The sequence below is a fragment of the Pan paniscus genome, chromosome 6 (assembly GCF_029289425.2).
Source record: "Pan paniscus chromosome 6, NHGRI_mPanPan1-v2.0_pri, whole genome shotgun sequence".
In the NCBI taxonomy this organism is placed as follows: domain Eukaryota; kingdom Metazoa; phylum Chordata; class Mammalia; order Primates; family Hominidae; genus Pan; species Pan paniscus.
Genome location: NC_073255.2, coordinates 174,726,890 through 174,754,403, shown reverse-complemented (window position 1 = coordinate 174,754,403; position 27,514 = coordinate 174,726,890). Strand labels below are relative to the sequence as shown.

The window sequence follows — 27,514 nt, the reverse complement described above, 5'->3', positions numbered from 1 at the left end:
ACAGAGCTGATGTAGACTATATGCCTTCTGTCCCATGAGTCCGGTGCATAACACAAGGGTTTCAAAGGCTAAGATCCCCTGGTATGTCTCAACACATGTCATTCCAGAGAGGTGGGGCATACATGTGAGCTCTCACAGAGCAGGAGCCAAAGTGGCTAGAAGCCAGAACCTTCCTGGTCTCCCATTTGCTGACCTGCGGGATTCCCTTAGCTCTTATCTTGGGGTGGAGGGGTACCTCCTGGCAGAGTCATGCCTGAGCATTTAAACAACACAAACAGCACTTTGTACCTCTCAAGCACTTTCCCTTTTCCCCAATGTGGCCCTCTAGGGATGAGATTATCTCAGTAATGCTTAAGACATATTTGGCTCATAAATAAAGCATAGGTTTCTAGGAAGCATGCATGCCGTTCATTTTTTCCCACAAACTTCATCGCCCGTTAGTGTTTCATACCTGATGTTTTTGGCATTAGATCTTGACTTGGAGGCGGAATTGTTCCATTGCAACATGCACGTTCTGTTCAGAGAATTCTGTGGGGGTCGTCTGTGGAACACTTTTCAGTCACCCATTTGGTGATCTTTATGTCTGGTCACCGTTTCTCTTGTTAGAGAGTCTGTAGTGTAGATTTCAGTTCTCAACTCTTTGATTTCATGTGCCATTTTGGACCTCAGTTTTCTCGAATTAGAGTGACCAGGTCAGGCCAGATGATATCCAATGTTTCCTCAAGCTTCACTAGTCTGTGATTTGGAGCCTGCTATAATCCAGAGTTTTTCTGGTATGAATGGCAGAGTACCGGATTGTATTCTTTTAGGGTAGGACACAAGAGTGTAGGAATAGTAAATACCTTAGCTTGTGCCTTCACTGAAAGATATGAGGGAATGCCCTGGGTGTCCCCTGGTGAGGTAAAGACTGAAATGGAGATGGAGAGTGTATACTGTGGGAGAGGGAATGGGGATGCCTTCTGTTTAAGAGAGTGGAAGATACCAGAGAGGAGAAGCTTATGACTGCAGAGAGGGCAAGAGACCTCATTAGAGCAGTCTGACCAAAAAACCCTCCAAATTTCCTTATATAATGAGCATGTAAAAGGGTTGAAAACTGCAAATTGAAGGATAAGGGACAGAAGGAGGGATATCAACAACACCAATTAGGAAGAGTATCTAGAGAATTTAACTGGGTAGTAAGAAATTTAAATCTACTTTAACTCTCACTGTGGGGAATTTGGACATAGATTGAGTTATGTAGGAGGCTCTTAAGTGTGGAAGGGTTAAAAGCAAACATTTTTTGGCCTTGGCTTGCCGGATAGATCAGGCAAAAAGCCCCGCTGGGCCTCCAGCACTCCCGTCCAAGATTGCAGGGGTAGAGTCTAGACTCGGGGATAGAAGTGGAGAAAAGGGAGAGGGAAGAATTGGTGGTCCTGATGGCAGCTGCTTTCAGCATCCCAGTCTCCGTGGCTTCCCCACTATGGATGACGAGAACAGAATCACAGGTTCTGTACTGCCTCAGCCTTGAACGGTTGACTTGATCATGGCTTTCATGGTCTTTCACTTGTTGGTGAGATTCAGCTGTCTGTTGTGGCAGAAGGAAGGGGCAAGAGGACTCAGGGATGGTTTGAGTTTCTTGAAGCATATCAGAGGACTTCTCTACCTGATACGGGTATTTCTGGAACAGCTCTGTCTGCTCTAAAAGGATCCTGAGGATTTCCTCCATTGACATGAGGAGATTGCCCTTCTCTCAGGCCCAAGTTACAATTCAAAAAGCATTTTTGGGGAACAATTAGAAATCTGAGCTCCAAGTCCTCTGTGTTAGTGATTGAGAGGCAGCAGGGACTATGCCGAATGTGCCTGGGAAGGGGTCTTGCCCTACTCCAGGCTGCCCCACTGTCTCTACCCTCGGGATAATTCTCCATCTTGTGAGGATCAGATAGAGTCATGGTGTGCAAGTGTTTTGTCATATGTAAATACTATGCATTGTACATGGAAGGTGCTATTATTATTAAATTTTCTTTGCTTTATTTTTATACCTGTTGGTACTTGTTGGATACTCTTGGGCCATGGAAGGACAGGCCCTACTAGGCTAGAGGCTAATTTGGGTTCAGAAAGAATGAAGAAGTGCATTTTGGGGGTATTTGCAGCTATATGTGTAAATAAGCCAAGAAGTAGGCAGATTGAATTTTTGTGTGCTAGCTAATTCTGAATCTTGCAGCTCTCCTTTGTTATCAGGAGCCACCTGTGGGGTATTTCTCCCTTCATCTCATTAACTGATTTATTTGTATTGTGGGCAGATGCTCTTAAAATGAAACAGTGGATTTTTTTTCCACATCAAATTCTAATAACTGCTATAGGCCATTCAGGATTGGCATGTATTTGGGAAAGTGGATCATTACTTGTTTTAATGATGAAAAATTATGTAGTTTAAAAGGAATTAGTATGGTGCATGACCCTTGAAGCAAATATCATATGTAAAAATTCATTTTTACTTAATATATACATTAGGAATTAGTTTTAAAAAATAAACCATTTCTGGCCAGGGGCAGTGGCTCACACCTGTAATCCCAGCACTTTGGGAGGCCGAGGCGGGTGGATCACAAGGTCAGGAGTTCGAGACCAGCCTGACCAACATGGTGAAACCCCGTCTCTACTAAAAATACAAAAATTAGCTGGGTGTGGTGGCGGGAACCTGTAATCCCAGCTACTCAGGAGACTGAGGCAAGAGAATCGCTTGAACCCAGGAGGTGGAGGTTGCAGTGAGCCGAGATCGCACCACTGTACCCCAGCCTGGGCGACAGAGTGAGACTCTGTCTCAAAAAGCAAACAAACAAACAAAAAACCCATTTCTGAGAGCAGTTTGAGGTTCAGAGCAAAATCGAACAGAAGGTACAAAGATTTCCTATATGTCCTCTGCCCCACACGTTCATAGCCTCCGCCATTGTCAACATCTACCATCGTATTGGTAGACATGATGGTAGATACATTGACACATTGTTATCACTCAAAGTCCATAGTTCACATTAGGGTTCACTCTTGTGTTGTACATTCTATAGATTTGGACAAATGTATAAAGACGTGTCTCCACCATTATAGTATCCGTGTCAGAGTTCCACTGCCCTAAAAATCATCTGTGGTCCACCTATTTATTCCTCCTTCTCCCAGGGTGACTCCTTTTACAAAATATTGAATATACCCTACCAATGGATTTATAATAGGTTTCCTTTAAATATCATCTCTCAATGCCTTTATTGCTTAATCTATTTCACATACTTCATTTACAAAAAAAAAAAAAAGGTTCATCTGGATACTACCAGGCAAGGTGTATATATATTTATTTATTTAATTTTTTTTTTTTTTGGTAATAAGCCTCTTTAAAACACAGCTTTTGTTACGCTAGTGAAATTTCAGTAAAGCAACAAAACACCCTCCCCAAAATAACCCCCACCACAAACCTCCAAAACTCTGGTGTAATAAAGAGTTCCAAGCTCAGCCCCCATTTTTTAAAAATTAAATATGTAATGGGCCTACATTTTTGTACTAGAAAAGAATTGGGTATCCTTGAAATTTCACTGTAATGGGATTTGACTTGTGAGCCATTTTTTTTCTTGGGACTTTGACAAGGTCACCTTTTTCCTCATGGTTGGCATCTGGCCCTTTTCTGTGTGTTGTGTGCAGGGTACTTGTGTGAGAGCCACTCAGGTCTAAGGTGCACTGGTTTTGAAGGCAGGTCCCTTCTCTCCCTGCAAGGGGAGGAGGGAGGGTGGCTTAGGGGATGCCAGGAGCCCAGGGCAGCTCCTCCCTGCCTGAGCAATACAGTCAAACTATGTTTTGCTGGAAGGAGGCCTTGGTTTCTAATGTGAATTTGAGCTGTGTCCTCTGAATCATTTATGGAGAGGATCAGCTTGCTCCTGCCACACTCCCTTCTTCTATGGCTCCAGTCTTTGGGAGGCATTCTGTGCTCTAGGTAAGGCTCCTAGCCACGATTTTTAAGTACAAAGCCTTCTTCTCCTGCCTGCCGGAGAACTATCTTTTCAGCCAGAGACTGGCTGCAAAGCATCCCAGAGGGCAGGGCTGGGAATTGAATGCTTGGGGAGCTCAGAAGGAGCCCAGGCAGGCCTTGGGCCTCTTGTTGCCAGCCCAGGTTCTGCTTTCTGAATCCTATTACCTGCCGTGCCCACCTGCTTCACTGCCCATGGGGTGGCATTACAGGGGCAAATCTAAACAAACCCGTGAGGCAGAAAGAGGGTGTTCTCTGTCCTCCTTTTCCCAAGTTGAAAAACCTTTGTAGCTCCATTTTATGTTGCCTGCAACATTTTAGAAAATGATAGGGTAGTAGAGCTGAATAGGTTGTTAGCAATGACTTATAAATATCCCTGTGTTATTACTACTTTCTCTGCTGGCAGGGTTTAGCCCGGGATCCATGGAATCCCCCTGCCGTCTGCAGACAGACTTCAGGGGTGGGTCAGCCTCCTGAAATGCTGGGCTGTGTTTGTGTGTTTGTGGCTGTGAGCATTTCTCAGGCAGGACTGTCATTAGATTCCCAAAAGGAGCATTAGGTTCTCAGGCAGGAGCATTCGTTAGATTCCCAAAAGGGTCTAAGAATTTAAAAAAGGTGAAAAAAGGTGACAAACTACTGATCAGGTTTCAAGCCTACCCGCATCCCCAGTACACATAGCACTCACACACTCACACGCACACACGCACACACACAGAGGTTTACAGGGAAGGAAACTGAGTCTAGAAGAGGCAGACTGACCACCATTGAAGTGCAAGGCTGGGACTAGAACTCCTGTCGCTAACTGGTCTGGTGCAGCACTCTTCTGTTAGCCTGTGCACAAAAGAGGCCTGTTGGGCTGACTATGGGATGGCACAACTGCTTTAGAACACGCTCTATAAGTTCTCTGGATGATGGGGCACAGGACATACATTCTGGCTAACTCATTTTGCACCTTGGGACAACTCTGTCTTTATAAGACTGACCTTTATTCATCTTTCTGCCCATGCTCCCACTGTATTTGTTGAGTGGGCGAACCTCAGTGGAGAGTACTGTACGGAAGACAGGTCGGTAGCTTTATGCAGCCAGTTATTTGAACTAAAGAATTATGAATCCTTCCTTTTCCTCCCACTTTGTTCCCCTTTCCTCACCCTCGTGACCTCCGATCTTAGGGCAATTGTTAGCAGCAGGAAGTGGCCCAGATCATAAACCACTCCTTCCTTGCAAGCTACTTTGGCAGTTCATTAGTGACCTGAAAACTCAAAGCGTAAATGCTTCAGAGCCAAGGTAATTTTTTATAAAATAAGTAATTCTTATAAGGATAAAAATTTCTCCTAATTTATCTGATTTGTAAATTTGGATATACATTTTAAATGTTTGAAGGCACTTATTTATAACTGTTGGGAGATCTAGCCCTAATTTGGATTTATCTTCTATTTCGTTAGGATGTTATAGAATGATAATAGATGCAAATGAGATAGTTGTTGAATGCAGCAACTATCTACGATCTATGATCTCTGATCTGGGCTAGGTCCAGAGAGAGGGGTGGGTAAACGGTTTACATCTGGGCCATAGAGTTTGGAAGGCCTAGTGATAAGATATTTAAGTAACTTGGCAATGAAAGGAACATCAAAGAAAAGGAAAAATGTGTCAAATTAAGAGATACTTAAAGGGCTTTACTTGTTAGGGAAATGAGAGATCAATTCAAGGTGTATCTCTGTCTAGGGATGACTTTCTAAAACAAGTACATTTGTTCTGTCTTAGGTAGTTTCCTGTTTGGTAAAGATGAAAATGAAAGCATATTCTAGGAAGAACAATGCGAGAAGCTGGTGTGCAAGTAGCAAATGCCAACATTTTATTGTTTTAATTATGTTAGTTTTTTAAAAGAGCTTTTTAAAAGATTGCTATGCAGTGAAGTGTTAGGTATATTACGTGCATTATTTAGTTTAATTCTCATGACACAAGGCCGGAACTATTGTTAACTTCACTTTGCCGGCATTATTGTTAACCTCATAAACCAAGGTTTGGAGTATGGAAATATCTTCCTCAGGCTTGCACAGCCAGGATTCAAATTTAGGGCTGACCGACTCCAAAGCTATATTGCCACAATGCCATACTGTGACCATTAGGATTGCAATGAAGGTGTTGTGTTTATAAGAATAAAGGGAGACAAAACTTTATGGGATAGTCGGAGGATGTTTAATGCAGAATCTTAAGATAATGGGGAGATAAAACCTGACACAAATAGGGGAGATAAAACTTGACACAAATTTTTAAGGGAAGTTGCCATGTGTATTCTCTGAACTGGGTGAAGAACATTTATGTTGTGAGGCAGGGGTTCAATCCTATTAGGAGGTTTCTTCCAACTCAGAGATTCTGTGATGTTGCTTGAATCCTTTGGCAGAAACATGCATTAAGGCCGAGTAAGTATCTCCATCCTTATTGCTGATGTATCACAGCAAGTGATACCAGGAACCTCTCCTTCTAACAAACTCTTGGCATGTTTCTACAGGTTTAGTGCAGGAGACCATGTGTTCATAGCGGATGACCGTCTGTGAGCCTATCTTTATCTAGCTTTAGAGGCTGACACAAATGAGGCAGCATGCTGTAGAAAGTGCCTGTGATTTGGAACTGGCTGAACATGGGCTAGAATATCAGTTTCACCTTTCATCAGCTGTGCATCTCAAGGCAAAATAGCTAATTATCCCGAGCCCCAGTTTTCTGATCTGTAAATGGGGACATGTTTTCATTTTCTGAAAATCGAGTATGTCAAGTACTTAGTCCATCACACAAGTCTAGCACCTAATCCTGACAACATCATTATCCATGATCATCACCATCATGGTTTTACACTTGTTAGAACCTCTCCATACAGTTGTATTATGAGGCTTAAATATCTTTTTCCTAGGAGAAACAATAAGGAAAAAAAATTCAGTCAATTTGACATGAGTACCCTAGCTCAAGGTCTCTCAGTAGGGGACAGAGATCTTGGACAATGGACTAAAAGCCAATTTACAGGATTGTCGTGAGTATTAGTGAGAAAAAGGTTATGAAATTATTTTGTAAACTCATAAAGTTTGATTCAAATATTAGAATGGTAAAATGTTCTTATGCCATTGCCTTTGAAGGAATTAAAGTAAAATCCCATAACCCTTGGGTTCACATGACTAGTACTTCGCTAAAGCGTTTGCAGTATCCAGAAAGGCTTCCTCCTCGAGGCTCACTTTGCTCCTTTCTCTGGTTTTTGGCCTTCAGGACCATAAGGCCCCTTTCCAACTGGCTGGCATTAAAGATGGGCCCACTCTGGCCCGATCCTGGCACCAGCAGTGGGATGTTGACCTGTCTGCTGAGTCTTGGAGCCCACCACTGCCAAGGACACCCAGCTGGAGCTAATTTGCTGGGCTGAGTCATAGCATCTGGTTGGAACCGGTTTCTTTTCCATCACAAGGATCTCCCTGAACCTACTGAGAGCTCACCACTTTGCTAAATTCTTGGGTGTGGGTGGGTGTTTAGGCACAGTTAGACTTCTGAGGAGGATCCTTTTCCAGAGGGGAGGTTATGATAATAAACTTGATAACAACTGTGAATGCTTCAAAACTGTCTATCATTAGTGCTAAATGGTTTGTAACATGAGAATTACTGCATAATCCAAAGTAGGGGGAGTTCAGGGAAAGTTAGCAGAGTTAGAGAACGTTTATTATTGGTTATCCAGGGGATGTTCATGAAAACATTCATTAGTGCTGCTCAGAAGAAAGAAAACAGAGTGTCAGCAGAGCGCGCCAACCTGGGCAACTTCCATAGGAAAGCCTGGCCAATCAAAGAGAGCGTTGCCTCGGGATAGAATGGGATTCCAGAGCTTTAGTGGCCAGCACAGCAGATCGGGACTTGACCTTGTAGTTCAGGAAACAAAACTGTGGCTTGGAAATGCAGGGACTGTGGGTTTACCTCTTGCATTTGCATGTTACATTCTGTTATTTATTTCTCTTTTTGTTAACTTAGTTTTGTCTTGAAAGGATCTCTGTCAAACAGTTGTAGAATAGTTACCATCAGGCAACCAGGAAATTTGTCCTTGGGGAGCTACTTAGGCAATCAGATGCTGACTTAGATTGTTTTATAATCAGGAAGTCTGGTTCTAATCTTAGCCTTGCCACTGTTCTGCTCCTTGCTGCCCAGAGTGTGTTCTGTGGAGTCACAGCGTTACCTGGGAGCTGATGAAAAATGCAGAATCTCGGGCCTGCTTAGACCTGTGAGTCAGAAGCGACGGCTTAGGAGCCCCAGGTAATTTATCTGCACATAAAACTTTGAGCACTGACCTAAGTGGTAAACTCTGGTAGGGCATGGGCATTTTCTAGTTTCTTATTTATTATTTTGTATCCCCAGTGTCTATCTGAAGTTTAACACACAGTAGCTGCAAAATCCTTGAATCTTCCTCTTACCTTGGGCATATTTGAACTTGTAGGAACTTTGTAAGCTTCTAGGGACTTAACTGTAAAGTGGCGTAGGGAGAGGACTGTTGAGTGGAAATGGAGCCAGTGATTGAGAAACTGAGGTGAGCATAGAAGGACTGGTGGTGTGAGTTTGTTGTTGTTGTTGTTGTTGTTGTTTATTTTTTGTAGAGATGGGGTCTTGCCATGTTGCCCAGGCTGGCCTTGAACTCCTAGGCTCAAGCCATTTGCCTACCTCTGCCTCCCAAAGTGTGGGGATTACAGGTGTGAGCCACTGCGCCTGGCCTAGGTGGTAGTTTTAATATAGATGTCTTTAACCTCCTAAGTCAAAGTCTCTGAGGGTGGATCATCAAATTTGTATGTTTTTATTTATTTATGCCTTTAAACCACATTCTGAAAACAAAACTTATGTGTTTTTTAAAGTTCCCTTCATGTTAAGGAATATTTTTTACAATATTACATACAATAAAAATGTGAGAGTTCCTCAAGAGGAAATGGATAAATACAATGGAATAGAATTCAGATGTTTAAATCAATGAAACAGGGCTACATGTATAAACATGGATAAATCTAAAAAATTTTTTTTGATAAAAGAAAATTGCAGAGGAAATGTGAGATATGGTACCATTTACTTAACATTTTAAAGAATCCTATGTGTAATGGATACATGCATATGTAGTAAAAGGATAAAGACCTGGATGGGAAAGATAAACACCAAGTCTGGCTAATGGTTAACTTTGAGAGGGATGAAGGGAATGGATGGGAGCTTTAACAGTCCTTCATGTTTTATTTCTTGAGAAAAAGAAAGAAAAAGCAAAAAAAGAAAGATTACAGCAGCAACCATGTAAAAATAAGATTTTTAAATTTTGTATTCAAATTTTTTTTAATTGTATTTATTTATTTTTAAGACAGAGTCTCACTCTGTTACCCAGGCTGGAGTGCAGTAGCGTGATCTCGGCTCACTGCAACCTCTGCCTTCTAGGTTCAAGTGATTCTCCTGCCTCAGCCTCCTGAGTAGCTCGGACTATAGGTGTGCACCACCACCCCCAGCTAAGTTTTGTATTTTTAGTAGAGATGGAGTTTCACCATGTTGGCCAGGCCAGCCTCGAACTCCTGACTTCAAGCGATCCACCTTCCTCGGCCTCCCAAAGTTCTGGGATTACAGACATGAGCCACCAAGCAAGCCTGGCCAGTTTTTTTTTTTTTTTTTTTTTTTTTTTTGAGACGGAGTCTCACTCAGTCACCCAGGCTGAAGTACAGTGGAGTGATCCTGGCTCACTGCAAGCTCCACCTCCCGGGTTCACCCCATTCTGCTGCCTCAGCCTCCTGAGTAGCTGGGACTACAGGTGCCCGCCACCATGCCTGGCTAATTTTTTGTATTTTTAGCAGAGATAGAGTTTCACCATGTTAGCCAGGATGGTCTCGATCTCCTGACCTCATGATCCGCCCATCTCAGCCTCCCAAAGTGCTGGGATTACAGGCGTGAACCACCGTGCTTGGCCTTTTCTTTAAAGACAGGTTCTCACTCCATCGCCTGGGCTGGAGTGCAATGGTACAATCATGGTTCACTATAGTCTTGACCTACTGGGCTCAAGGAATCCTCCTTCCTCACCCTCTTGAGTAGCTAGGACTACAGGCATGCACCACCATGCCTAGCTAATTTTTGTATTTTTTGTAGAGACTGCATCTCACTATGGTGCCCAGGCTGGTTTAGAATTCCTGGGCTCAACTGATCCTCTTGCCTCAGCCTCCCAAAGTACTGAGATTACAGGCATGAGCCACCTTGCCCAGCCCAGTTTTTTTTTTTTTTTTAAAGGAATGACTACATAATTGTTCATGATATGTATAATCTTTCTGAATGCTTACAATATTTCATTATGAAATGACTAACCCAAACTTCCCTGGTAATTGTGATGCAGGCAGTTGGCATGTGGCCTTAAATACTCCTAAGGACCTTCCAGTTTGAAATGTATTTGTACTCAGCTCTCTCCCTGACCGTGTCTCTTGTTCTCATAGACAATCATGCCTATTAGGACATGCCCAAGTCCTGTAGCTTCCCTGCATTCTGTCCTGATGAAATGCCGTGTCCCGTGTTTGTGATGTCAGTGAATTTCACCGTTCTAACTCTTTAGGGACTGAGCCTGCAGAGGCTTCCTCTCTGCTGTTCGCTTTTCTTCTTTATTAAAGGAAGCATCCTGTTCTACAACTACCCTGATCTTAGAGCTCCAGCTCTAGGGACATCTCCCACCTTCCCTTCTGGTGTTCATTTTCATAACGCCTTCACTGACACTTCAGTTTGGTGGTGGGACTTAGGTGTCCATGTGAATCCCAAGAATTGTATTGCTTACCCCAAGCCTCATTATTTGCCATCGTTCTCTTATTGCTGTGTCTGCTTTCTTAACTTCCTTTCTATACTAGAAGTGTCCCTAAAGTTTAATCAGTAAGGATGACACCATTGGTCTGTGATTCAGAGAATGTTAAGAAGGCAGAAATCTCTAATAGCTGGTGCCAAAGTGGGTTTTAAAATTTCATTTTATTGGCTGGGCACAGTGGCTCACGCCTGTAATCCCAGCACTTTGGGAGGCCAAGACGGGCGGATCACGAGGTCAGGAGACTGAGACCATCCTGGCTAACATGGTGAAACCCTGTCTCTACTACAAATACAAAAAAAAATTAGCCAGTCGTGGTGGCGGATGCCTGTAGTCCCAGCTACTCAGGAGGCTGAGACAGGAGAATGGCCGTGACCTGGGAGGTGGAGCTTGCAGTGGAGATCGCGCCGTTGCACTCCAGCCCGGGCGACAGAGCAAGACTCCGTCTCAAAAAAAAAAAATTATTTTAATTAATTAATTAATTTATTTATTTATTTTGAGATGGAGTCTTGCACTGTTGCCTGGGCTGGAGTGCAGTGGCTCGATCTTGGCTCACTGCAAGCTCCGCCTCCCGGGTTCAAGCGATTCTCCTGCCTCAGCCTCCCGAGTAGCTGGGATTACAGGTGCCTGCCACCACACCCAGCTAATTTTTTTTTTTTTGTATATTTAGTAAAGACGGGGTTTCACTATGTTGGCCAGGCTGGTCTCAAACTCCTGACCTTGTGATCCGCCAACCTTGGCCTCCCAAAGTGCTGGGATTACAGGCATGAGCCACCGTGCCTGGCCCTATTTTATATTATTATTATTATTTCTAATATAGTCAATAGCAGTGATTCTAAACCAGGGGTGACTTTTTCACCTACAGACATTTGGGCAGTGTCTGGAAATATTTTTGGTTTCACAACTGGGGGAGTGCTACCGGCATCTAGTGGGTGGAGGCCGGGAATGCTGCTAAATATCCTACAATGCACAAAACAATGCCCCACCCCTGCCCTTCACAACGAATTATCCAGTCCAAAATGTTATTAGTGCCAGGTTGAGAAACCCTGCTCCGAAGATCCTCATACCGTGAATATAGACCTATCAAGGAGGGAGAGTGGACGGGGCTGCAGCTCCTTTACAGTGGGACAGTGTCACAGGGGATGTGGGAATCCCGGGGTATTTTTATGGGCTAGTCCTATATTATGTCCAAAGCATGGTGGGGGCTGGAAAGTTCATGGTATTAGAGATGAAGGATGGGAGCATATTAAGGAAAAACCAGAGAGGAACAAAGTCCAGCCCATGTGGAGACTAGAGAGAAGCCACCTCTAATGTTTTTGAGCATGGCACCTTAGTGTAAACTGCACCTTTGTGCTATAGAAACAGAGGATCGCTTATTTAAACATATTATCAGTGCAAAATGTGGTAGGTCATGATAGCAAGGACCCCCAGTGTATCATGCCCCCCGCACCATCCACATTCATCTGCATTGTGACTCTGCCATTCCTCTCATCAAGCAGTGGAGTCTGTTTTCCCGCCCCATGGGTGTGAGCTGGTCTTGTCCCTTGCCTTGACCAAAAGAATGTGGAGGGTGTAATGATACGTGATGTCTGGGGCCACTCAGCTTTGGGTTTTCTCCCTCATGGAAGATGTCTGCCGTCATGGGAGGAAGCCCGGCCTGATCTTTCCTTTTGAGAAAGAGGCCCAAGTGTCCAGGGGTCCCAGCCCAGCACACTCCCAGCCAGCCTTCCCACTAATGTGCTGTGTCAGGGAACCCAGATGAAATCAGCTCACCCACCCAGCCCAACCCACGGAGGAGGGAGAAGTAATATATTAATATTATGGTTACCTTCAGCCACTAAACATTGGGGTGGTTTGCTACACAGCACGAGCTAACTGGACATTGTGTGTGTAGAAGGGACTTCATATCGAGCAGTGGATGAGGTATTTGGTATGTGCGTAGGGTATCTGTCACATTATGGTTAAGAGAAACTGAGTTCTTCCTCCTTTGTTTCTTGTAGCACTTCTCAGAACTTCTGGATGAGTTTTCCCAGAACGTCTTGGGTCAGCTCCTGAATGACCCTTTCCTCTCAGAGAAGAGTGTGTCAATGGAGGTGGAACCTTCCCCGACGTCCCCGGCGCCTCTCATCCAGGCTGAGCACAGCTACTCCCTGTGCGAGGAGCCTCGGGCCCAGTCGCCCTTCACCCACATTACCACCAGTGACAGCTTCAATGACGGTAAACTCAGAGGAGGAGGAAGACCTGGACCTTAGCGCCTTTGGTTCTGAGCTCTTGAGGGTGTGGAGTGTGTATTATATTAAAGAGGGTGTCAGCACCCTCATTAGTGAGATACCTACAGTGTGTACGGCCTTGTGCTTGGGCTGTGGGGAAAAGCAAAGAGGCCCAGGACCCATTTCTCTACACTGCCCAGGTTCCCTGGGAACTTGCTATAACTGAAGGATGGTCATTACTCTCTTTCGCCCTATGGCTTCAGCAGCAGAGCAGCCTTTTGCAAATCAGGCCGGCCTATCTGGCTGGTCATTCCTATCAGTACAGTAAGTCCACTGTTTCAAGGGGTCATGCCATTTTTTTTTTTTTTTCTGAGAAAGAACTATTCCTCTATAGAAGCTTCTTGGGCATCCTCTTAACCCAATTCCATCATGTTCTATTGACCCCATGTCCCCCACCCCAGATCTTAGTGGACATTCCTAGACTTTCTTGTTGATTACCCTTTCATGCCCATCATCAATGCCATGAGTGTGGTATTTGTTGAAGGTCTAGTTTTTCTGGCCTTAGAGATGTTAAGATGTTTTGACCATTACTCTACAGCCCTTAATTGGTAAAAGCTGTATCTTGTTCCAAACTCTCCAAGGCATATATATCTTTTAAGTATAATTTTCTTTTCTTTTCTTTTCTTTCTTCTTTTTCTCTCTCCCTTCCTCCTTCCTTTCCCCTCCCTCCCTCCTTCCTTTCCTCTCCCTCCCTTGCTTCCCTTCCCTTCCTTCCCTCCTTCCCTCCCTTCCTTCTCTCTTTTCTTTCTTCTTTTTCTCTCTCCCTTCCTCTTTCCCTCCCTCTCGCTCCCTCCCTGCCTCCCTTCCCCTCCCACCCTTCCTTCCTTCCTTCCTTCCTCCTTTCCTTTCATTTCCTTTCCTTTCCTTTCCATTCTGTTCCGTTCCGTTCCCTCCCTTCCTTCTTTCTTTATTTTCTCTCCTTCCTCCCTTTCCTTCCTTCCTCACTCCCTTCTTTCCTTCTTTCTTTTTTAGACAGGGTCTTGCTCTGTCATCCAGGCTAGAGTTCAGTGGTATGATCTCAGCTCACTGTAGCCTTGACCTCCTGGGCTCTCATGTAGTCATTCAGCCTCAGCCTCCCAAGTAGCTGGGACTACAGGCATGTGCCACTACACCTGGCTAATTTTTTTATTTTTATTTTTTTGTAGAAATGGGGGTCTCACTATGTTGCCCAGGCTGGTTTTGAACTCCTGGGCTGAAGTGGTCTTTCCTCCACAGCCTCCCCAAGTGCTAGGATTATAGGCGTGAGCCACCATGCCCAGCTTTAAATTTAATTTTCTATGTTTTGTTTTCCTAGAGGGATAGCCAGCTATTTTAGTACTTTAAATTTTAAAAACTCTATTTCCTATTCCCAGTCCAGCATATGCCTTCTTCTTTACAGGAGGATGACATGGTGAGGAATACTCACCAACTTGACCTTCTTGGTGTTGGTGTTCACCTCTTGTTCTTATACCACTGTACATATGGCAGCATCTTTTGAAGGTGGCTGCACCTATCAACCCATCATGTAGGGATTTGTCCTAATGCTGTCCCTCCCCTTGCCCCCTACCCCCTGACAGGCCCTGGTGTGTGATGTTCCCCTCCCTGTGTCCATGTGTTCTCATTGTTCAACTCCCACTTAGGAGTGAGAACATGCGGGTCCTGTTCTGTTCCTGTGTTAGTTTGCTGAGGATGATGGTTTCCAGCGTCATCCATGTCCCTGCAAAGGACATGAACTCATTCTTTTTTATGGCTGTATAGTATTCCATGGTGTATATGTGTTACATTTTCTTTATCCAGTCTATCATTGGTGGGCATTTGGGTTGGTTCCAAGTCTTTTCTATTGTAAATAGTGCTGCAATAAACATACGTGTGCATGTGTCTTTATAGCAGCATGATTTATAATCCTTTGGGTATATACCCAGTAATGGGATTGCTGGGTCAAATGGTATTTCTGGTTCTAGATCCTTAAGGAATCGCCACACTGTCTTCCACAATGGTTGAACTAATTTACACTCCCACCAACAGTGTAAAAGTGTTCCTGTTTCTCCGCATCCTCGCCAGCATCTGTTGTTTCCAGACTTTTTAATGATCGCCATTCTAAATGGCATGAGATGCCCTTTAATTGTGAGGCCAAAGCATTCACCATTCAGTTCCCCCAGCTGGGGCTTTGTTCTATTTATAGCTCTTAGGCTGTGACAGGCCATGCTGGTAATTTGCTGAGAACAGGTACAGTGGGTCAGATGTATTTTACAAAGGGTTTCTGATCCACAGTTCAGCTTTTTTGAAGTACCAGTGTCTTATCTGAGTAAAAGTCACTTTCCTAGGCTAGCAAAAGCAAGACAACAAACACGGGATACTAGTCATTTAAGATGTGTGAAATCAGAGTGAGGCAGTGTGGATGAGTGGATGGGGAACTTATTCAGCAAAGCTTTGTCTGGATCTATTTTTCTGAGTTGTGTGGATGGGCAGATGTCTGGGAACAGATTATTTTATTCATGTGAACCCCAGTTTGCATCCCCCTTAAGGTGGCGATCTGTAGGGTGGGGGAATCAATCCACAAGTATTCCTTCCAAATCGAAGTGCTCTGTTAGAGCAGATAACCACCCTGATGGAGAAGGATGGTTATTTTTAGGCAACACATAAATATGTAGCATGTATAGACAGCTATATACATTACATTTTATATTCTTTATCTGCTGCATGGTGATAATAGCTTAAGCAAAACTAGGAGTCCTTGTGTTCAGTGATAGATGGGGAATTAATATTTCATTATACCTGGGAAAGCCAGTGATTCAGCTCTCACTGTCCAATTGTACTTAGATTAAATACAGTTCTTCTGCAATTGCTTCTAAGCCTGGAAAAAGAGTGATGACACAGTTAAGTGGAAACTCCCTCCGAATTTATTAGAGTTTTTCTCCTTTTTTCTCCCTCTGCCTCCTGCTTCCCCTCTCTCCTTCTCCTTCCCACTAGAACTCTTCTCTTTCCCTCTTCCTCCTTTGCCCTTTTCCTCCTAACTTTCCCTTCCTCCCTCCATCCTCCACCTGAACCCCAGGACAACTGAAAAGGGCACACACAGATGTTCTTATCCTATCATTCTGTCACGGACTTCAGATGAACTGTGGACCCCTAAAACTGTATACAAAAATGTGGGCTATCTACATTTGTTAATTTTTTGAGAGTTATTATATCATTTCTTAGATTCTCAAAAGAGTTTGTGACCAAAAAAAGTTAAAAATAACTGTTCTAAGATTCCACAGGAATCATCTGTCTCAGGGGGACTTTGTAGACTTCTGAAACACTAGAGCTAAGGAACTTCACGTGGCTCAGCAACCACAGGAGCCAACCCTAGAAATGTAGGTGCAGCCTTCAAAACCCCCAGAAAGACATCCTGCATCCAGCTCAGCCATTTCTCCCTGTGATTAAGGCTGTGAACCAGATGCTAAGCAAGGTTTTCTGTTCTACAAAAAAGGCAACAACAACAAGAAAACACCAAAAAAAAAAGGAAGAAGGAAGAAGAAAAAAAACATGTCATGAGGTTAAGAGAGAAACGCAGAAGCATCCCAGCAAAATATTTATGATACTTTTATGCTTTGAGAAACAAAAGCTTGTATTTGAATGACCAAGTCTTGTACCTCACCACATGGAGGTTGTCTTTATGAGTTACTATATTTCAGTCATGTTCCTTTGTGTAATTCAGTTGGGATGCTAGGTATGCATTTGCATTGTCCTTTAATTTTGGTGTTCTTCCTAAAGAAGAAACTAGTGCTGGATGAGGGCTGTTCAGAGAGAACCAGACATGGCCCCTATCCTCTAAGATGATACAAGAACAGAGCTAAAGATTATATAGACTATCAACAGACCTTAGCATAAAATAGGCTAATACAGAAGTGGTCTAATACTACCTTTGCATCACAAATGTAGTCAAGGGTGGAACAAAGGACCGTGACTATGGCTGTCCCAGGTCTACACAGGGTGGGCCAGGAACATGGATAAGAATCATCTTCCTCCTGATGAATTTAGTAGGGCTTTCAGTGGCAAGGGATGGCTGGGTAGGCTGGTTCACTACGGATACCTTAAATTTATGGAGCTGTGTTCTCAGGTGGGAATGAACACAGTAGTCTTGAGGTAAAGGTGAGCAGATATTGCTGGAGCAAAGTCACATGGGGTAAGTGGGACAGGCTGGAGGAGGGCAAGGACTAGGGTTTTATCTCTGCCTGATGGGAAGCAGGGACTGAGAAACATAGGATCACATTTTTTGGAGCTTAGACGAAACACAGAAGATCTTATGGCTGTCATGCAAGAACAGGGAAGGTGTGCACAGATATAGTTATCCAGGGAGAAGTGGAAAGGTATATAACATGATGGCAAAGAAAAAATGGGTTTTGAAATGATTTGATGAAACCTGCAGCAGGAAAAGCACAGGATCGAATATGCTGAGGAAGGGGCAGAGGTGAGTCAGAGATGACTTAGGTTTTTGCTTTGCAGTGTTGAAGAGATTTTGATGTTGACATGGTCCATAGAAGTGAGACTTGAAAATCACAGAAATGAGGTGCATAGCGGTGTCTTCATCACATATAGCGTGAGATGATGACAAGAACATCAGTCTGAATCATAGTAGAGTAGCCAGACTCAGGGGTAGAAGAGAAAAGTATGTGTATCTACTGAGTCACTGGGTCCTCTGTCATGCACGGCCAAAGAGAGAACCTGACAGTGATTGTGGAGGACAGGCAGAGGAACAGTTGACCTCTTCCATCTGAAGCTTGGGTTTGTAATACACGCTATTTTGCTATTCCTCCGCTTTTTTGGTGTTACCTTTTACTTTTTTCCAAACAGATAAAAACAATAGTGATGTTTCCCTTTTTATTTTTTGAAAAAAGTAAAATAATGACTTCTCTGCCTAGCCATTGCAGTGCTAGATTAGTACAAGAAAGCATGTTCACATTAATCCAGTGATTACAGTTACTTTGGATATTCATACATGAGAGTCATAACTTCTCCATTGAAGAAAAAAGGATGTAGTAAATATTTTCTGTTTCTACTACTATCACCACCTCTTCATGCCATTCAATACTGAAAGTTATTTCAGGGTTAAGATACTCAGGAACGGGCCAGGGGGAGATAGGCCTGTAACTTCCATTGGAGCATGTAGTGGGCTGTAGTTTAATATGATTCTGACACATTTAACTGAATTCTTGCCCCTTTCCCCAGCTTCCAGAGCCTAGCCATTATATTTTTCCTTTAAGAGATTTTTACATAAAAAAATTGTTCAAGATTTGCCAACTCCTTTGAAAATTCTCAAAGGGCAAACAAATGAAATGCTAAAGGATTTAGATGAGGCATATTTATTTAATTTATAAAATTTTCTTTTCACTTTAGATATGTTACATAAATAGTAAATGGATGTACGGTCCACCCTGCCTGTGCTTGGGTTTTGCATCCTATGAATACTGTATTTTCAATCCACATTTATTTGAAAAAAATCTGCTTGTGAGTGGACCCGCATGGTTCAAAACCCGTGTTGTTCAAGGACCAACTGCGTATGTGTTTTTCTCATGTAAGTGGTAGGCCGTCATCTGATTTCCCTTTTTAAGAATAAATGCCCATTCTCTCTATGTTCACATGTATATATATATATATTGTGTGTGTGTATATATATATATATATAGTAAACCAAAAAGTATCTGATACAGCTCCCAATCAATTTAGGAGTTTATTTTGCCAAGGTTAAAGACATACCCAGAACAAATAAACACAGAATCACAGAAAAAATCTGTAGTCTGTGCCTTTCTCCAAAGATGACTTTGAGGACTTGAGTATTTAAAGGAAAAGTGGCTGAATGGAAAAGAGGGAGGGTACGGTAATCCATATGTTGCAAGAGAGAAAAGGAGCAGGTAGGGGAATAGTCCATTACACATTCATCTCGTGCTCAGTAAATCAACACTTTTCATAAGATAAGATGTATGTTGAGCTGGGTGCTCATGACTGTGATCCCAGCACTTTGGGTGGCTGAGGCAGGAGGATTACTGGAGCCCAGGAGTTTGAGACCAGCCTGGGCAGCAACACAGTGAGACCTCATCTCTATCAAAAAAAAAAAAAAAAAAAAAAAAATAGCTGGGTGAGTTGACGCATGCCTGTAGTCCCAACTTCTTGGGAGGCTGAGGCGGCAGGATTGCTTGGGCCTAGGAGGTCAAGGCCGCAGTGACAGAGCAAGAAAAGAAAAAGGTGAACATAGAGTGTCTACCTGTGGAGATCTTTAACCTTTCATATATAACTGTGCTTAGGAATAAAAGGAAAGGCAGTTTCTTGGATGACTCAGCTTTCAGCTTGATTTTTCCCTTTGGCATAGTGGATTGGGGTCATGAATTTTTATTTTCCTTTCATTATATATCAAGATAATGCCAACTCCCAATTTAGGGGTTTTTTTTCTTTCCTAGGAATCAGTATCCATTCAATGCGCTTAGCTACGTGGCACCTATGGAAATGATGGAAGATCTGCATTTTGATGTTGCTATTACCTTGGCTTTGAGTTCATGTCTTTTTCAGTCTCTTTGATGATTTGCCTATCTTGATGATTTGATAACTTGGCATCTAGCCCCATTGCTCATGGCTGCACCATTTTGTCTTTGGATGTAAAGGACTTGCTTCTTACCACGATCAGTGGCTTGTTTTTATTTTCTTGCTGACAGTTAAGTGGTGAAGCTGAGGAAATGTGCCAGTCGAGTTTGATCTTTGACAGGAAGCTGTTTAAATCAGCTGATATGGGGGTTGTTCTTCTTACTCCCAAACTGTGGACTGCTAAACTTTACCAGGGATGTTTTTCGTCTGAAATGACACTTAAAAGACGTATAAACACAATGCGGAAAGAACATTTTTGTTTTTTCCACTCGGTATCTCAGCTTCAAGTTTTAGAAATTAGAGGGTGTGGAGTGTCTACTGACTCTTATGTTTGTAGTTTAGCCAATAACTACGACATCCAAGGATAATTCCAGTTCTAAGCCAGGGTGGCCCTACTGATCTTTTTGCCAATAAAGTAAAACTACAAAAGTAAGGACATGGAGAAACATTGTGATACATATTCTGCTCCTTCTCCTCTACTCTGTCCTTCCTTAACCCTCACTTCATAGATTACATTTGTCATTTTGTTTTCTGTGATTTGATATTTATTTCCATTGAGTAAGAGAGTACAACCCAACCTCCAGCAGTTCAGAATGAAAGCTGTTTTCTTTCATTTCAGCTACCACTGGAATGCTGTTCTCACCAAACTACTTACTGGCTGACTTTCTTCATATGAAGTCATTTCGTATTTTGTGATGTAACTAGTAGGTCTGATCAGCCAATCTACAGACATTTATTGATATGATCCATAGTTGATGGTTTAGAGGAATTATTTTGGAAATGAATGTAGTAATTTCATTGTAATAGATTCTAATGTAATGGGTTTAATTTATTTTTCATACATTCGGCTATATTGTATCAGCTAGCTCTGTTGCGGCATAACAAACCACCCCCAAACTCAGTCACTCAGTCATTTATTATCGTAATCCACCTGTCTGTTTCTGTGTGGGGGTCAGCAGAGTGGTTCTGCTAGTTTCAGCTAGATTCGCTGGCATCTCTAAGGTCAGCTAATAGTTGGCTGGTCTTGACTAAGCTCCTCTGGGGGTGACTGTTCTATGTGGCTGTCATCCTTCTCCTGAGATCACTAGATTATCCTAGCTCGTTCTTCTCATGCTGATGGCAAAACTACAGCAACATTAGTTCCATCCTGCAAGCACATTCCAAAACTCCGCTTGTATTAAAAAGCTCACATACCAATGGTACATCAAGCCACAGGACCAAGCTGTGGGTGGGGATCAGCCCAAGGTGGGAGGTCACTGCAAAATTCTAAGGCAAAAGACATGGATGGAGGGAGGAGGAAGACCTGGAGCCAGGAATGCAACTTATTTACATAATAAGGGACTCATTGACTCTTACTGAGTCAAGGGCTTCTAAACGGCCCCATGGGCAATTACAACCTCTACCCAATAATTACCATCCTAAGCCATGAAGTGGAGCAGGCCATGTCCCTGTGTGTTCATCCAAAGACAATAGTGTCCCAAGATTGGAAATCTAGAAGTACCATAAAATTTAAAGAAAAAGTCATTCATGTTCTGAACGATTATCCAGAGATGCTTACTATTTGGCATATTTCTTTTGATGCTTTTCTATCACTTTCTTCTTTAATAGTTATAAATTTTTATCTAGAGTTTTTGTCTTAATATTTCATTATAAGTCTTTTCTTTGTAATTAAAAAGGCTATATACATGTAATATTAATGTCTGCATAAATATTCCATTGTATGGATGCACCATAATTGACTTAACCTTTCTCTTGCTTTTTAATGTTTTGGTTATTTTCAGTGTTTTGTCATCATAAACAATGCCCTAGTGAGCATTATTTATGCATAATCTTTATCCACATAGAAAGTTTTCTTGTTAATGGGAAGATTACTGGCCAGAGTGCAGAGATCTGGGTTCTGCCACTAATTTGCCATGTGACCTAGGCCCAGGTGTCATTTTCCTCATCTAGAAATGATAGGCTGGGTGTGGTGGCTCACACCTGTAATCCCAGCACTTTGGGAGGCTGAGGCGGGTGGGTCACCTGAGGTCAGGAGTTTGAGACCAGCCTAGCCAACATGGTGAAACCCCGTCTCTACTAAAAATACAAAACTTAGCCAGGTTTGGTGGCACACGCCTGTAATCTCAGCTACTTGGGAGGCTGAGGCAGGAGAATCGCTTGAACCCAGGAGGTGGAGGTTGCAGTGAGCCGAGATCGCACCACTGCACTCCAGCCTGGGTGATAGAACAAGACTCTGTCTCAAAGAAAAAAAAAAAGATATCTTTGAGCTCAATGGCCTTAAATCTCTTTATAACTCTAAAGCATCTTTCAGGATCAAGGACTAAATTGCTGTATTGGAATGGAAGCATGAAAGCAGCGCCTGTTGTTTGCCCTCAAAAAAGCTCAGGGGAGGAGAGGCCGCTTCCTTGGGCTTCTCTCTTGGAAATGTACAGTTGTCCTTGAGAGAGAAGGTTTCCTTTTATAGTTCAAGTACCATCACTTGCCCTGTGGTTTCCATTCCCTGAGGCAGCACTGATGATATTTGTATGTTTGTAAAGAGGGCTATAGGACACTGGGCATTAAGAATATTAAATGGTCTTGACTTGTTTTACGAATGTGCACACTTTGAGAATGGCCTCACTAGATTGGAAGAACTGATTCTATCTATCACCCATCTTCATTTTGTTTTTTGTATTCACTTTTTTTTTTAACTTTTGCTTCTTTTGTTTGCCTTGTGAATTAAGTTTCATCACAGTTGCCTTCACTGCACAGTCAAGGGATCTGGCCTTATCTCACAATTTCCTGGTAATTGTGTGCGACCTTTTTCTCAGGGATGCTTCCTTACCGTCCATTTCAGCCTGTACTGAGGCTATATTTCATCCTACTGTCTTTCTTCCAGCCTTTGCCAGGGATAAATATTACTCAGTGTGGGCAGGCTTTAAGTGTTGACTTCAAAAAGCAAAAGCATGGCTGTTCATGGTGGCTCACACCTGTAATCCCAGCACTTTGGGAGGCCGATCACCTGAGGTCAGGAGTTCAAGACCAGCCTGGTCAACATGACAAAACCCTGTCTCTACTAAAAATATAAAAATTAGCTGGGCGTCGTGGCGTGTACCTGTAATTCCAGCTACTCAGGAGGCTGAGGCAGGAGAATCGCTTGAATCCGGGAGGCGGAGTTTGCAGCGAGCCGAGATGGTGCCACTGCACTCCAGCCTGGGTGACAGAGCAAGAATGTCTCAAAACAAAACAAAAAGCAAAAGCATCACCATGTCATTGCTGAATGGAAAAAATGGGATCTATGCGGTCTCTGTCTCTCCAGCCCTTCCCTAACTGTCCTAAGCGGGTGTTCTTTGCAGCGGACAGTGTCTTCTAGCTCCTAAGCTCCTTTGGGGAGAGTCAACGGAATCTTTTGGCTCGTGGTCCAGTTGCTTCATCTCTGGGCTGAGCTGGGGCACGGTCTGAGTCCAGTACAGAGTGGTCTCCCTCCTCTGGCCGCCATCGGAGAGCCCTTTGTTCCCCCGCCCTCCCCTTCCACCAGGATGTGGCCCACACCCCATGAAGGATGGAAATCCCCGTCACACCATAGCACTCAGCAGCCCCACTCTAAAAGCAAAACATCTTCCACCACCTGCCCATCCTGTCTTTATTTCACCTTGGGAAATAAATTGAGGCTGGGATAATTCATCAATTATAAACTGGATTTAGGGGGGAAATCATTCCTCAAATATGAACCTAACTTTTTTGTGCTTTAAAGAAGTCACTTATGAAACATAATTTTAATAATCGTAGGTTTTAGTTCTTAGTTTCTGTGTCTACCCTTCCCTTCTTCTTAGCGGTTCTAAATGATTGTACTTTTCATAAGAAAACTGGAGTCACATTCTTGAATGTAAAATAAATGTATAATGTGAACGACTTTGCTCTCCTGACAGTCATGGGTCACTAAGTATGTGAAATGTGGTGTACGTGTGTAAGCATTTTGAGAAAGCAAAGGAGCGTGTCTTTGCTTTGTTTTAGCCTCATTTTAGTAAAACTGGTATCAGCTAAGGAACGTTGCCTTTGGCTTGCTTTGTCTTGTTCTGTGGCTGTTTCCAACTCTCTGGTCGTTTCCTTTCCTTCCCTCCTCCCTGCTTTTCCAGGCAGTGCTGAGCGCTAGCTCCAAAGTAACTTGTTAAGAAATACAAATTCTTATTCTCTTAGACTCTGAGAAGAATGTGCATTAAGTGGCAGAGGCACTCTGTCTGTTCCGTCTTGTCTCTCGGTTGTTAGCTATCTCCAGGCCTGGTGATAATCAGGAAAGACAAGACCCAGACTCACCAAGATGCAGCCGTTTTCTCAGGAAGAGTATTTTGTCCATTTCAGCAAAGGGCAGATGGTTATTACAAACCAAAGTCTCCCAAAGGGCTGAGCAGAGTCTATGAAAGTCTAAGTTAGGTTTAAGGCTAGGTGGGATCACAGTGAAAACAGAAGAGAACAAAAACAAACAAAAAAATGGAGTGAGAAGAAAAAATATCGAAAAACCAAATAACTTTCCTTTGGAGAGAAGGAGAGAGAGACCTACTCACCATGTTCTCTCATCTTCTCCCGTTGGTTACCAACCATTTGCTTGCTTCTCTCTCTCTGTCGCTCTCGCTGTCACTCGCTCTCGCTCTCGCTCTCACTCTCACTCTTGCTTTCTCTCGCTCCCCCTCCCCCTCCCTTCCCTTTCTCTCTCTTTCTTTCTTGACAGGGTCTCACTCTGTTGCCCAGGCTCTGGAGTACAATGACATGATCACAGCTCACTGAAGCCTTGACTTCCTGGTTTAAGCAATCCTCCTGCCTCAGCCTCCCAAGTAGCTGGGACCACAGATGCTCACCACTGCACCTAGCTAGTTAAAAATTTTTTTTGGTAGAGACAGAGTCTTGCATTGTAGCCCAGGTTGGTGTTGAACTCATGGGCTCAAGCATGCATTTCTCTTGCCTTGGCATCCCAAAGTGCTGGGATTACTTGCGTGAGCCACTGTGCCCGGCTGCTTCTTTCTTTCATGTTTTTAAATGTGCTTATTTATCTATTTTTGAATAGATAGTACATTTACATGATTTGACAACGAAAAAGAGTAGCTCATTACATATTCAAAATCCTCCCTCCTATTCTATTCCCCATCAACCCAGGTTTCTTTCTGCCTTTCTCAGGAAGCCAAGTTTCTTTCTTTTCTATGGATTCCTTCCAGAGTTTCTTTAGGCATACTCACATGCAAGCAAATACAAGTATAGATTCTTTCTTTGCTGTTCATATCCATCAATCTTTTCCCTCACATATTTCATTTTCTTTTATTCTACTTTCAATCATCCTTCACTGAGCTTTTTTGGGGAGAAAGACTAGTGGTCGCTTGTTTTGCTTATGCCTGATGCCCTGAACAAGTTCACATGTGTGCTTGTCTTTTTCCTGCAGAAGAGGTGGAAAGTGAGAAATGGTACCTGTCTACAGACTTCCCTTCAACAACCATCAAGACAGAGCCAATTACAGACGAACCACCCCCAGGACTCGTTCCGTCTGTCACTCTGACCATCACAGCCATCTCCACCCCGTTGGAAAAGGAGGAACGTCCTCTGGAAATGAACACTGGGGTATGCTCAATTTTCGTCTGTTTAAACAGGTTGGATTAAAAGATACAGATAGATCCTCATTCTCCAATAAGGTGTTTAATCTTTTTGGAGTTAGTGGCTGTGTACATTTAAGGACATGCAACTTTATATGTGTGTATATACATATGTATACATTTAATAAGGGTATGTTGATTTGGTGCCAACTTCCTTTAAAGCCATTGTTCAGAAAAAATTAGTAGCTAAGCTGATTTCATTCTCTTTTTGATTACCGTTACAAAATAAAAAACACAGAAAATATCTGTGGTAAAAAAAAATTCTCTATGGCACTGATTTTTAAGCAGTGGAAAGGGAGTGATTGAGGTGGTGATGTAATCCATGGCTTACAGTGCATGGCTACTGGGAATGTGAGCTCCTGTGTAATATTTTACTTTCCTAGTGAGATGCTGAGTTGTCCTTACTCAAGTCAGGAATGTCCCACATATTGATTCGTATAATAGTATGAATAATATTAACAATATTAATAACATTATAATAATAGTAATAGTAATAATAACACCTATTATTGTGTTACCCGTGGAAAGCATAAGAAATCAGGATTTTTTCCTTACTAGATTCCATGCCTACTGCAAGTAGAATTTAATTCTACTCTACCTTCTTTCTGGATATTTCCAGTGTCTGGCCATGGACCAGCATCGTATTTGTACATCTTCTTGCAAGTGTTGGAAGCCTGTCTTAGCTTCCCTTAAGTTCAAAGCTTCAGGTTATAAACAACAACTTCATTAACATTCCTTAAGTCAGATTTCTTGTGAGCCAGATAGAGTGTCTATCTGCAGCCGGGCACGGTGGCTCATGCCTATAATCCCAGCACTTTGGGAGGCGGAAGCTGCAGAGAGCCGAGATCGAGCCACTGCACTCCAGCTTGGGCAACAGAGCAAGACTCTGTCTCAATAAATAAAAAAAAAGAAAGAAAGAAAGAAAAAAAGATGTAGTGTCTACCTGTTCAGAATAAGGTAACACAGAATCAGTAGACTCATTAAAGTGTCACTGCTTACTCCCTTGTCAGTCCATCTGTGTAGATGATGAAGGGTTGTAGACAGAGGCCTCTGCAAGTGTGCTAGGATTCCTTTCTCAGTAGCTACCTGAGTCTCTTTATTAGGCTGGGCTCTCTGGTCTATATTAGTCTCCTTGCTCCACAGAATTTTAGTTACTTTATTTATTACTTTTTTTTTTGAGACAGAAGTCTCATTCTGTCACCCAAGCTGGAGTGCAGTGGCATGATGTCAGCCCACTGCAACCTCCGCCTCCCGGGTTCAGTGATTCTTGTGCCTCAGCCTCCCAGGTAGCTGGGATTACAGGCACCAGCCACCACGCCTGGCTAATTTTTGTATTTTTAGTAGAGATGGGGTTTTACCATGTTGGCCACGCTGGTCTCGAACTCCTGACTTTAAGTGATCCGCCCACCTCAGCGTCCCAAAGTGTTGGGATTACAGGCGTGAGCCACATGCCCGGCCTAGTTGAATTATTGTAAAGTACGTAACTAGCAAAGCTCAGAGGCATGGCCTTGCTCCTGTGTATGGGCCAGATAACTTTTCTCCTTTCCCTACCAGGATTTTCATGATTAGATACCATCAGTCATTAGGAAGCCTTAATAATAACATCATTAATATTATTAATAATTATATTAATTGTATTATAACATTATTAATTATTAATATTAATAAAGTTATATATAAGAGAAAGGATGTGGCTTGGTGCACAGTCCCTACCCCAGGGCAAGCTGGTGGAGGCCTTTGACTCTTTAAAATTTAGTTCCCATTTTCCATGGTGATTGACTCGATTTAAGTGCATTGTGGCTATATGTAATTTACAGGCTGCTTTACGTTGCAGGCAGGGAAAACTCCCAGGCTGGTGTGAGGCTGAACTGGGATAAGAGACCCCCTGGCCCCTCCTTATTCTGCTAAGGTCACCACCTCTTAGAAGGTCTCTTATTTTCTTTCAGTGATCAAATGCACAGTTACGCTCTACAACTAAATTCTGTAGTCTTGGGAATCCTTACCAGTATCAACTATAAGTTGCTTTTTAAAGCCCCCAAGTGGAGTGAGGATAGGGGGAGTGGAAGCAGTGTTTGGTTCTTACTTTGCCCAAACTATGTATAAAGAATAAAGTTAGCAGAATGATGCCACCAAAAAAAAAAGTACCAGAATATTTTGTAATAAAATGCCTTTATAGTACTATAAAAACATAGAAAAGAATATTGATATAGTTTGGGCTTGAGCATTTGGCTTTCAACTTTAG

General features: G+C 42.8%; 1 protein-coding gene across 3 annotated transcripts in view; it reads left to right on the top strand.

The window, feature by feature from the left end:
* Nucleotides 1-27,514, top strand: part of CREB3L2 (cAMP responsive element binding protein 3 like 2) — a 128,555-nt gene that overhangs the window by 62,518 nt on the left and 38,523 nt on the right. The window contains exons 1-3 of one of the 3 annotated variants that reach the window (XM_055115420.1): nt 8,149-8,257; nt 12,794-13,010; nt 25,065-25,240. In XM_055115420.1, the coding sequence (XP_054971395.1) occupies nt 12,881-13,010; nt 25,065-25,240 (306 nt within the window). In that variant the 5' untranslated portion in view covers nt 8,149-8,257; nt 12,794-12,880. Of the gene's footprint in view, nt 1-8,148; nt 8,258-12,793; nt 13,011-25,064; nt 25,241-27,514 lie in introns of those variants that run through there. The other 2 variants (XM_003813426.4, XM_008965985.4) reach the window with 2 other exon arrangements.